At 43.7% G+C, this 12,489-nt stretch overlaps 1 protein-coding gene across 1 annotated transcript in view; it reads left to right on the top strand.

Annotated features, from left to right (window-relative positions):
- The window catches only part of LOC103922354 (poly(rC)-binding protein 3-like), a 67,429-nt gene that overhangs the window by 32,489 nt on the left and 22,451 nt on the right, over positions 1-12,489 (top strand). The window contains exons 8-10 of the mRNA XM_009330478.1: positions 2,249-2,290; positions 2,796-2,871; positions 4,690-4,742. Coding sequence (XP_009328753.1) covers positions 2,249-2,290; positions 2,796-2,871; positions 4,690-4,742 — 171 coding nt within the window. The remainder of the gene's footprint in view (positions 1-2,248; positions 2,291-2,795; positions 2,872-4,689; positions 4,743-12,489) is intronic.

Below are 12,489 nucleotides of genomic sequence, written 5' to 3'. Positions count from 1 at the left end.
CTAATGTCAGTACGTCAGTAGGAAAATTGCCCTTAGTGAAATGTTACAGTACAGATGTCTCAGTAGCCTCTACCAGGCTTGTACTTAGTATGCCTCAGCCACAGAAGGGCACAGTTCCTCTGCCAAGAGGTAAAGCAGTCAAAGGCAGTTTTTCTCAGTCTAAATCAATCAAATGACCTTTTGGGAGCCTAAGACATGAAGAGCTTTTTTTTCTTTTCTGGGAAAGAAAATTCAAGACCCATCTTGTCCATGCTGCTTTGATGGTTTTCATTGACAATCAAATAAAGGCCAGTCTGAGCTCTGAATGTTCATTATTTTTGTTATTTGTCCAGTTTGTTTGCTTCCTCATATGTATACATGGAAGTATGAGGCAGCAGGGTGATGAGGAAAGGGGCGACTTCCATTAGGTTCGCTGGTGATTTTTTTGCGGTGGTTCCTTGCTGGTTTGCAGACCACTGCTTGGGAAGCGCCCATGTAAAAGATGTTCTCTCAGCTGGGTTTGAAGTAAAGCAAAGATCAGAAAGGACACTTGTGATCCAGCACAGAGGCTCAGAGACCAAAGCGTGGTTTCCAAACCCGCTGTTTGCTCATGGACCTAAGCCCTCACCTGGCGCCTCCCTGAGGCTGCTCCTGTGCTTGGCTACGCACAAAGCCCTCACTCAGCAAAGCAGCATAACATCTTCTTAAGGTTGTCCTCATTTGGTAAAACCCCTAAGCACATGTTTTGCTTGCTTGAATATGTGCTTGCTTAAGACCCACTGACAGCAGTGATCCCCTGTTTTGGTGAACTGGAGCCTTTTCTTGTCATTTATAAATTTTCTGTAATGGCCATCCCCTGTAGATGCACGTATGTATGCCCACAAGCATCCCATTGAGCCCAATCACACACACTTCTGCCTGAAAACCGCTCATGTGCATAATGTTTGCTGGATTGCAGCCTTGCTTTATAACTAATTTAAAAACTAAATAAAATGTTTCTTCTCCAGAAGGGAAATTCTGCTGCAGAAATATACATTAAGTAGTTGGGGCATTAAAGGTTTTAAAATCCGAACTCCATAAAATGAATTGTTTTATCATTTGCAGAGGATTCATTACTTTCTAAGAGGCCTTTTGTCAAATAAGCATTTTGCAAACGAAGCTAATCAGCTCTGTTCCTGTTTATAATTCTCCCACCACAAATATTTATACATTATAATTTGTCCTTCTGCTTTCCTGCCTATCTAAGCACAAGCACATTAAAATTTTTCTGACATGCCGCTGCATTCAGAAAAGCCCTACAGGTTATAACAGAAAATTATAAACTCTCTTTAGTTTTTTCTTTGTAAGCCATTACAGAGAGTTGAACAGAGCCAGCAGCAGAGACAAAGGGCCGTGCTAACTAGTGCCAAACATGCCACCATACCCCTCCTCGCTCATGTGCTTTTTTTGGCTCCCCCACCTCACCCCAGTGCTGCCAGGAGTGATGCTAGAAACTATACCCCTTGCACTGCTCTTGTGGTTCAGAGAGGCTGGATTTGGAGGGGGAATATTTGGCTTCTTGTGGAAGATAAGACCACCACGCTGTGGGTCTCCGCCATGCTCCTATCTCCAAACTGGCATGCTGGCCCTGTGCCCAGGCACTGCAGGACAGACTGCCATCCAGCACGTGTGCTCACATACCAGCTGGCATGGCAGCCTGGGGCATGAGTCTCATGGGGTGCACCAGGGCACACGTTTGCTGGCATTTAGCGTCTGCGGCTGTCGGTATCCAGAAGAGGTGGCTCAGAGCTGCACACGGCAGTCAGGAGTTGGATGTCAGGGCAGGACATGCCCCAGGAGGGTCTGCCCCATCCTTGCTGCCCCAGCATCAGCATCTCTCTGTGTACATCAGTGGCACTGGGTGGATGGGGCAGGAGGGAGGGGAAGGGACCACCCTCCATGCTCCTCAGCCCCTGTGGTGTCCCCAGCTCTGCTCCCAGCAGACAGAGTTGGGCTGAAGAGGGGTCCTGAGGACTGGGGTCACCAGAGCTTGGGCGGTGGCAGTTGGCATCCCCTGCTTGTAAAGGGTGCGTGGGCAGCCCAGCTAAGATCTTCCTGTCCCATGCAAAGTGTTATCAAGCAGCACAAGACAATTAAGCTTTGCTCGGCGTTGAAAGCGATGCAGGTGACATTGTGCCTGGGGAGCCAGGGGGAGCTTTTCTGATGAAAACAGGAACACTGCTTGTCCCACCTGACTGACCTGTGTCTTAACTGTGCTTGTTGTTTTCAGGCGTTCACGATTCAGGGGCAGTATGCCATCCCTCATCCAGACGTGAGTCCTGCGCACGTAAATTACTCCCTTTTTCTTCCTTTCCCTCTTATTTGTTCTGGGCAACATTTGCTTTCTACAGTTAGCAATAAAGACACGGCCTAAGGACACCTTTCCTGAACAACACACTGTAGAGCCACGTGTTAGCTCAGCCGCATCGCTCAACTTCCGTAATAATTGCTAGAAAGTACAATGGCCCAGGAACAAATGACAGTTATCTTGGTCTTTCTTTGCATGTGATATATTTGAGTTCTTTTAATATGTAATTCAACAGTAATTAGTTAATATTAACAATAGCCATTACATGTAATAACAGTAGAGATGTCATTTATAACCAGTTTGGGTCGTGTTTTTTTTCCTCTACAGTAGATTAGAATGAATGATTAAACCTTTTTTTTATTCCGATATAATTTTAATTAATCCAGTTTTAGAACATGTAAGATGGTTTCTCTGGTCTGAAATAATTCCATTTGATTGGTTAGTTCTAATTTCCCATCCTGCCCTGCAGTTGACCAAGCTTCACCAGTTGGCTATGCAGCATCCCCCCTTTACTCCCCTTGGGCAGACCACCCCTGGTTTCCCTGGTACGTACCCATGATCCCCTGGGGATGTCCTTCTTCTTAACAGCTTTGTTTCCCGTGGTCATTACATCATTTTAATAATAAATGTGGTCAATGACCAGCAATCCTTCTGTTTTTACACATTAATCTCTGTTCTTCCTGCCCCCCCCCAACCCGTGCCTCTGTTACAGTTCCTTTCATCATTGCTAAAATGTGCTTTGTTTGTTACATTTATTTAATCAAAACCGCTTCATTTGTGCCATTGGCTAAAAGCCCTGGGTTTCTTTTGTTCGGTCCTTGTAAAGTTATTATGGACCATACAGTATGTACCAGTTGGTCCCGAGTGAAGTACTTGGGCGTGCATCTTGTCAAATTTCCAGTTTGGTAACATGGTTCAGAAAGAAGCAAACACAGGAAAACAGTATGTAATCGTGGTACAGAAATACTGATTAAAGAAATTACGGCACGCTGAAACTCAAATTCCTTGTAGAGCCAAATGTCTTAAGAGCCTCTGTAATCATCACTGCTGGGACAAGTGCTTCTCTTCCTACTAGATATGCAGATATAGCTACAAAATGCAATGGAAATTTAGTTAAATTAAGGACTGCAAATTTGGTCCATACTTACTAAAGCTGAAGCTGAATTCTTGATTCAAGAGTGAGAAGTCAGTTAATCCTGCAATAAATCATTTTTACTGTACTTCACTACATACATGCTTGGCATCTAAAAACTTCACAAAGCAGAAGTACATTTGTACTGGTACATGCCTTGTATGGCAAATAACATTTTATCACATACATCCAATTCTGTGAGCAACTTGATTGTTTTATATTCAATGTAAAATAAGTATATGCAACTCTTAATTGAATGTAAACATAAGTAAAAGGTAGGTGAGTCACTTTTTTGTAAGAGTATTTCTTTTCCATCTTTTCTAGTCGGAAATGAGTATTTTTGGCATGTCTTTACAGATAATAATAATAATAAACACCAAAAAAAGAGAAAAGGAGAGAAAGAGACATGACATACAAAATATACTTTTGTTTCTTCATGATGTATCTGATAAAATATCTACAAAAAATACTAAATTGCCTTTCCTAGCTTTATATTTTCCTTATTCTTGTCATTAACATGCTGCTCCTTAATCTTTTCCTGGTTATATTTGTGAGATGTACATTTCTGTAATGTTACTGTGTGTTAGAGCAGTAATTCCATTTTTCCTGAGCATTTTCCTTTGTCCACCCAATTTACAAACAAATGTATGCAGCTTAGAGTATTTTGTACATTTCCCTTCAAAAATTACCCTTCCCAACATTTCTTCAGCAACTAGTCCCACATATAATTTCCAAATTTTCCTAGGTTAATTTCCTCATCCTTAATTTATTATTTTTTCTTTTTCATATCTATGTATTTTGTTCTGCTAATTGTTCGTTTGACTTCCACTTTCATTTTCCATATTCTAGAACTCCTGGTAGACAGGTCAAATTTCAGCCATCCATTGATTTCTCAATTGATGTGTTTAGAACAAACTTCAGAGACTATTTTTAGGGGAAACCCTTCATTTTCTAGAAGCTTTTTATGACCCTGTGGAATCTCATGTGACATTTGTTGCTTTGGTGGGTTAAAGGTTAATTAAAATGACTCATTTAAAATTAGTCCAGCCCTCTGAGTTTTGCATTTCTTGCTTTCTTTTCTGTTTCGCTACAAGTTCTCTAGTATTCTTTGCTCCTCTCTTTTTTTTTTTTTTCCTTCTTATTGTATGTTTCTTCTTTAAAATATCCTCTGTTGTGTCTTGCCCTTCTTGCAAACAACTGGCGTAACATTTTCCCTCTGTCCCCTGAATAGGACTGGATGCCACTACTCCAACCAGTTCCCATGAACTTACTATTCCCAATGATGTAAGTGGACCAATAGTCAGTATCACTTTCTCTTCTCTCACTCCTCTGCCACCGGAGGGGAAACCTCTCGGGTTTGGCTGATTTGTAAACACTACTCGCCAGAACAAACTGTACGGCATTTAGTCTGTTGGGGAGGGGTATTAGGGGTTAGTGAAATGCTGGACAGAAGCGGCAGAAGTGACTGTCCCCTCTCGTGTCAGGCCTCCAGGGATGCTGGTTTAGTTGCACGACGGTGCCAGCGCCGTGGTGCTTCGCCGGACTTGTTAAAGCCTGGGTGCCTGCTGCTTACAGTGGTCTGAGATGAGTTACCGAAATTCATCTCTCAGGTGGCACTAGCACAGGCAGTCTCAGCAGAAGGGCTAAAAGGGGTGGAAAAATGTGCAGCCCCGTGTGCTGTGTGCTGGGCTGGAGTCCTCCGTGCCAGGGGATGGAGAGCTTGCCCCACAACAGCTTGCGCCGTGCCAGTCTCCGCTGCACCCCTCACTTAGTCTGAGACAGCATTTTTCCTGAGCAAAAAAGCTACTTCAGTTATGTAAAGGTGCAATATAAGGTTTATCTGAAAAACAAGGGCTAAAAGCTTTCCTGCTCCAGCAGCTCTGGACAGGCTGTGATGGACAGACCCAGTCTCCATGAGCAATATGGTGCTGAATCTTAAAACAGCTACTCAGAATGCCCAACTGATATGTTGCGTGTTGTACAAAAATGCCTTCCCATTTTATTCACTTTCATTGCAAACAGCTGGGGGCGGGGGGGAGGTGTTGGTGGTGTTCAGTTTTCATTACAAATGAGTCACTTGCAAAATGGAAGATTTCCCCTCCAGTAAAAAAAGCTTTCAAGCATGAGTGGGATCACAAATAGCAATTATATTACTTAAGAGATACTTAGAATATTGTGTAAGCCCTATTAAACTCAGTGGCAATGATTTACAGTAAGAAAAAAAATACAGAATAACGAAAAAGCGAAGGTGTGAGTGCTGTGATTTTGTAAGCTTTCTGTTACTTAAAAGATGCCCTGCTGATTTACCAGTACCTGCTTTACAGCCCAATTTATTGTATGTTGAGAATTTTATGGGAGCACCCTATTTATCCTTACAGTGCAAGTTTTTTAATCTCACTTTCAGGCAAATGTTGGTTTTGCAATCAGTGATATAAATCCAAGGTCACTCTTCTGACTCCATTTCTCTCAGGGTTCATAGCGGAGAAAGAGAGGGAGAAAGTTGTCCTTGTGTCCTGTAGTGCAGTAAAAAATTTAAAAAACCCATCATTTTCTCATCCAGGAGGTATGAAATGCCCTGGCTCAGCACTATCCTCTGAAAAGCAAACACACATCTGTGCGTTGTTTCTAATAGAAGATTTTTCTGGCTACGTAGCGCATGCCTTGCTGTTGTTGCCAAAGGAGCAAAACCAAGGCCAAAATGGGGTTAGGCTTAGAAACAGCCTGCAGGAGCTCTACAGGTGGTGAAAGGGAGTTCTGATGTTCGTATGGTGTCAAGGTGTGCATTAAAGGACTGAAAGGCTGCCCACGTGCGCTGCGTGCGTGTGCGTGTGCGTGTGCACCCGGTGCTGCAGTGCTGATGCAGAGGGGAGGAAGGGTTCTTGCATCCCGTCGGGCATCAGGGGCTGCTTGGGAATTTTGCAGGGGGGGAAACAGTTTCCCTGTGCGTCTCCCTGAGGCGTTCGCTCTGCCTGTGCCCTGGGCTGTTAGCAGTGCCCTACCAGGCTGTCCTCAGGCTGCAGCAACAAGAGGGTACCATCCCTGGAGTCTCCTGGCATAACCGTGCGTACAGGTGTCCCGCGGCCCCATCACCGCTGCAGCAAGGCTGCTCTCCGGGCAGCCCAATGCCAAAAATGAGGATGTGAAGGAGATGGAGGGACATAGGTCAGAGAGGGAGCCAGGTGGGGAGGCGCCAGCACCCATGTTTCGTGTGTGCCCTGTCAGTCAGATGCTGTGCACGGAGGGAGGTCAGGGAGGGAGAAGCAACAGCAGTTGTGCAGCAAAGCCTGCATGGGTAATTTGACTTTGCTTTCCCGATAAGCATCTCCTAGTCCTGGTTTTGATGGACAGTCGGCGTGGCACGATGATTATTTATCTGGTTGAAGGTGAAGGAAGCTGCAGGCCCTGGCATGGGCCTGTGGTGCAGCCCCGAGGCTGCACGTGGCCAGTCCCCTGCCTGCCCCGACTCCAGGGGTCCCCTGTGCTGCATGAGTCCCCCAGCTTTCTTACCGCATGTGCTTATGTGTGCAAAAGTCCAGCACACACGAGAAGAACATGAGACTTGCAAATATCTACATGCTCCGCAGCTACCAGAGAAGTCAGTGTATATCTACATGTGCTACACTTATTTTTTAAAACCAAGGTAATGATAAGCACATAAAGCCAAAGCCTCAGTAAGAATCTGATGGAGCAAAACCAGATATAAGGAGAATAAGGAGCTCAGACTTTAGCCTAGTCTACAGCAAGTAGATATTAATAGTCTTTTACAATTTGCATAGCTTCATATTAAATTAAATATTCTTCACTCCCTCTGGCATTAAGGCAGTGACAGAAGTTTTTTTTTCTGTTAATAATAATTCCTGTACCAACATCATGCTGCTTTCTTCATACAGTATGCTGATAATTGCAGCTAACCTGTTGCTCAAGAACAAAGAGATAGCGGAGAACAAAGAAATGCATTTTACAGAAAGTTATTTTCCACATGCTAAGGCTTACTCTCCAAATAATGAATTCAGAAGATTTGCCTTTCTAGGTTTCCTCATAACTTCTGGGTATCTCCAAAAAGAGACCTGAGAGGACATTTCTCCAGGTCCCTCTCAGAAGTCTCTTTGATCCTTATCTAGTATCTCCTTTTCCTCATCAAAACCTCTTATAGGGGTATTTGGTTGCCTTTCTTTCCTTACTAGGATCTTGTCCGGAGCTCCACTGCTGCCTAAGTTACACAATGTAAGTGTGTTTCACATAAATCCCAGAATAAAGTGGCGTTAACAGTGGCAGGTCCTTAAGGGAACAGAAGGGATGGTATCCATGGGTGTAGCTGATTGGGCACAGATAACAGATGTCTTAAGATTCCATGATCCAATCCCCCAAAATGCCCATTGAGAGTAAATGAACAAACCAATAATAAAAAAAAAACTGTCTCATTAAAAATTATGCATATTTTGCATATATGTGGGAGAGGCAGGCAGAGGCAAGTAACAGGAAAACAACTTCCCCCTCAGAAAGCAAAAAGAACATTTTAAGAAAGCTATAAATCTGACCAATACTCCATAGAAACAGAAATGTCAATCCATCCAAGTTTGAAATGGCATACTGAAGAACTACCTTTATTTCTCCATGGAGCCAGAAGTACTTCCCTGCAAACGATGGAGGGGGACCCGCATGTGCAAAATGCTCTCGGAGCAGCCCGCAGTGAAATCCAGCGCCAGCTCCGCGTGATGCTCCAAGTAGGTCTGCGTGGCGCTGCCTCTTCCACCAGCGGTCACTGGGGAGACTGAGCTCTCATCTTTGCAGATCCCCAATCCATCGCCTGCCGGGGGGGGAGAATCGGTGCAAGCCTTTAAGGAGAACATAAGGGCGGTGTCCGACCCTAACTGTGACTTCCAGCAAGGCCACCCACCACCTACACGTTACAGGAAAATTGCACCTCGCCCTCCCTTCAGCCCTATTCCAGAAAAGTCCTGAGAACAAGTGCCATGTTCTTATAAAACTAAGCTGCTGGCTAAGTCCATCCGTGGCTCAGAAACTTTCCAGTTGTATGAAAGGGTTTAAAAGCAATGGTTAGGCAAAGACTTACTAATCCACACAAGACATGCTGGGAAAGGTCCTGCAGTACTGTAAGTAAGTCAAAGCGCTTCTACTGAAGGCAAGGGACCTGTGGATTCAACCTCAATAAATCTACCTTACTGCTGAGAGCCTCCCATGTAACAGGGAAATAATGCCCAGAGCAAAAATACAGAGTTAACCAGGTTCTGTCAATTAGCAATGTTTAAGGGGGTGTGTTATAAAAAAAAAAAATTATTTTTTATCATTTTTTATGTTTGCACATGGCCTGATTTTTGTCTCCCCTTAATCTAAGAAAATGCCATTTGATTCCTCAAGTAGACCTGTCCAGATGAGCTCAAGAATCAGTAGAAAGATTTTGCAGACTTAATATCCATCAGAAGTAAGTGAGACTGTTTGTGGGACAAGGCACCAGTTAGCATTAAAAGTAATTCCCCCCCAGAACTGCCTACTGCTCACTTTAGGGAACAGGATGGGAACTGGTGGTGGGCCCTCAATAAATTGAAATGCACACAAATCTGCAGAGTCATTTGGGTTACACAACAAGTAATAAGAAGGCTCATTTCTGAACATGTTTTCTTAGTTTTCTATATGACTTCTTGCAAAGCCTGTGAAATTATTATAGTCCAGATTTTGCATTATCCTGGCAAGGGAAATAAAGTTGTTTTTTTTTATTATTATTATTATTATTATTATTATTATTATTATTATTGTTTCTTAAGAGGCACAGGGTATTTAAGCATCTCTTTCTAGGCCCTGCAGTAAGTCTGTAAAGAACTGTAATCATACCTCAAGAGATTATTTCTCCCTATAGGGGACTCTGCCCCAGCATTTCTAACTGAAAAAAAAACCAACCCAACCCAAACCTGGAACTAAGAAAGCCTGTATCTTTACGAAAAGCGGTTGAAGAGTCTCCTTCATGATGAGCACCTGCTTGCTCAACTAATGCAGAGGCTTTGCCAAAGCCAATGGATTTGCTCTGGGTTGGCGGTGGGGAACCAAGGGGAACCACGTGCACCCGTGGACAGGTATGATCAACCCCTCTGTTCCGGACAGCAGATACCAAGTTGCAGAGGCTACTTCCTTGGCCCTTTTTACCAACACTACATTCATTATAAGAAAGGAATCTGATTTTTTTACTGGTATTTAAAAGAAAGTGAGCTCCATGCCACTTTTTGTGAGAAGCAGTACTCCGCAGCACTGGACTTGGATAATAAACCAAAACCTAAAAGTCTGATTGTTCCCAGTGCTGCACAGAAGTAATGCAGTGTGATGGACGTAGAGGAACAAACCTGTAGGAAACACCCAGCAGGAAGCTGTTATTATTAAGCTCTGACAATGACTTTAGCATTATGAGGAAAAAAAAATATATATTTAGCATTTATATTTAGCATTATGGGGAAGGAAAAAAAAAATGCAAGAGGTGGACCTGAACCAGAGATGGCATAGTGTATTGGGAGAAACTATCAGCATCGAGTTTGGGGTGGAAAGAATCACAGTAGACCTTCCAGTCCCACCCTTTAAGAGTCCAGACTCCTGATTCAGTCCTGTTTACATTGGTACCAACAGAACTTTGCTGAAGGACAGAGTAAAACTAGAAAAAGGCAAAAAGCAGAATCTATGTTTTAGGGTTGGTTTGTTTGGGGTTTTTTTGGCACGAGGAGGAATGAGGTACACTGACGTGTACCTCACTGACACAAGACAGATTGGAAGTGGTGTAGAGAAAGTGAAAAAGGAACAGTTTTTCCCTGGTGCTCACAGTCCAAGGAGGGGATGTCAGCTGAAATTTTGAGGTGTACGGACAAATGGTGATACACACAACACACGAGTAAGCTCTGCAGGTCATTGCTATGGCCCTTCTTGGGCAGCAGCAGGAGAAACGGGTTCAAAAAGAAATTGTCAGACACATGGACTATTGAGCATAAAGGCAGAGATACCAGCTGCTACTCAGGTAGTCTGTAAGCCTTAGGTGGGAATTTGGGATAACAGTGGAAACTTTGTTTTATACCTCACACTGTTTTTATCCTTTTTGTTGTAAGCGTGTGCTACTGCCACAGTCAGAAACAGGCTGCTGGGCTAGGTGCACGTCTGATGAGAGCTGTTCCGCTCAAGTCTTGAGAGAGTTAAAATATATATTCATACACATACACATATTATGTATGTGTGTGTGTTTGTATGTAAATATGTGTATATTAGATATATTATACATATATATTTATAGTATATGTATTATACTATAGTGCATAGTAGGTTTGGTATAGGCTATAGTAGGTTTGGCTCCTCTCTCACATAGGCCAGCTTTAGCACTTATTTTCTGGAGAATTGCATCTTGATTTATTCCGTAAATGAGAGTAAGGCTCTCTGTATGATGTTGAGCAAGCAGGTGAGCATGGAAAGTAATGCAGCACCTAAAGTCCTTGAAAACAGCTATATGTTTACTGTCCTCCACGTTCCCTAACTCCATCTACTGAGCTTGGAAAAGCAGCGAACCCATGTCTCTGAAACATGCAGCATTGCATGCAAGATAGCAACTTTCAAAGTCTGGGGAAGCTTGCTTTTGTGGTGAGGGGCTTTTGTGGTGAGGGACTTTTGTGGGACTGAATTACACAGAGCCTGCCAAGTCATGTGAAATGGACAGCTACAGAACAACAGGGGGGCAGCTGACAGCATTAGAAAGGTCACTCTTGAAAAGAGATACGTGTTTGGATCCAATTTGACATGGCTTCATCTCGAAGCAAGGCAGCGCAGGTGTTTTTATGTAAAAGCAAATGTCCATGGCCTGATTGATCAAAGGTTTGCAGATGAAAACCAGTCCCTTGAACTTCTTCCAGAACCCATCAGCTCTTGAATATTCAGATGATAGTGCACAAATTTCAGTGTAAGTAATATGTAATGGGAAAGGCACCCCAGAGAGAGCCCAAGCACCCCAGCACTATTCTCCCTGCATGGCAAATGGAGAATTGTATTCTGCTTGAGCTGCAGGTCATGTCATGGCTTGCAGAGCATGTTCAAGTAACCCGTTATCACAGCAACAAAGGATGACTTTGGAGAGCTTCAGACCGACGGTTACCAAACCTCTCTTCCAGATCCTTGTATCCCAATGTCTTTGACCGGTCTGGACTGAATCCTTGCTACCTAATTCAAAGTCAGCTAGGAGACTGCAAATTCTTTCTACTGACCCACCTGGGTCCCAAGCCTCATTGGAGGACCCCCAGCACATACAAGTGGCAGCCCCCTGAGTGACCCAGCAAGTGCCTTCTCAGAGCTGGTGAACCAGGCATGTAAGACTATGTCTCACAACGTGCCTGAAGAACCAGCGGTCCCACGCAGTTCCTCTGCTTTGAATGCCTGTGAACTGGACTGCTTGAAATTCTTCTAAATAATACATTTTTATATATTTTTGCATGTTTTTTTACACCAAGTAATTTTATCAGATTTCCACCCTTCTGCTTTGGGCAGACTGAGGGAATATGTGCAGTTTACATTTTCCTGTTGACACTTAGGACATAATTATTAAAGCAACAAGAAGCATATTCAGATCTGCACATCGGGTGAGAAGTATCAGAGGAATCTGAAGACGTGACGGGCACCATAACAGCTGCTTCACAGAACCTAAATCCTGGTCACTGCTTCATAAGCTCATCAGTAGCAACAGATGGACTCTTGACCCGTCACTTCAAGATAGAATCATAGAATCATTAAGGTTGGAAAAGACCTCTAAGATCATCGAGTCCAACCGTCAACCCAACACCACCATGCCCACTAAACCATGTCCCTAAGCGCCTCATCTACACGTCTTTTAAATACCTCCAGGGATGGGGACTCAACCACTTCCCTGGGCAGCCTGGTCCAATGTTTAACCACTCTTTCAGTAAAGAAGTTTTTCCTCACGTCCAATCTAAACCTCCCCTGGCACAACTTGAGGCCATTTCCTCTCATCCTATCGCCAGTTACTTGGGAGAAGAGACCG

The sequence above is a fragment of the Pygoscelis adeliae genome, unplaced genomic scaffold (genome assembly GCF_000699105.1).
Source record: "Pygoscelis adeliae isolate BGI_AS28 unplaced genomic scaffold, ASM69910v1 Scaffold78, whole genome shotgun sequence".
Taxonomy (NCBI): Eukaryota; Metazoa; Chordata; class Aves; order Sphenisciformes; family Spheniscidae; genus Pygoscelis; species Pygoscelis adeliae.
The sequence above is the reverse complement of the archived record's forward strand: the minus strand, read 5'-3'. Positions and strand labels throughout refer to the sequence as shown.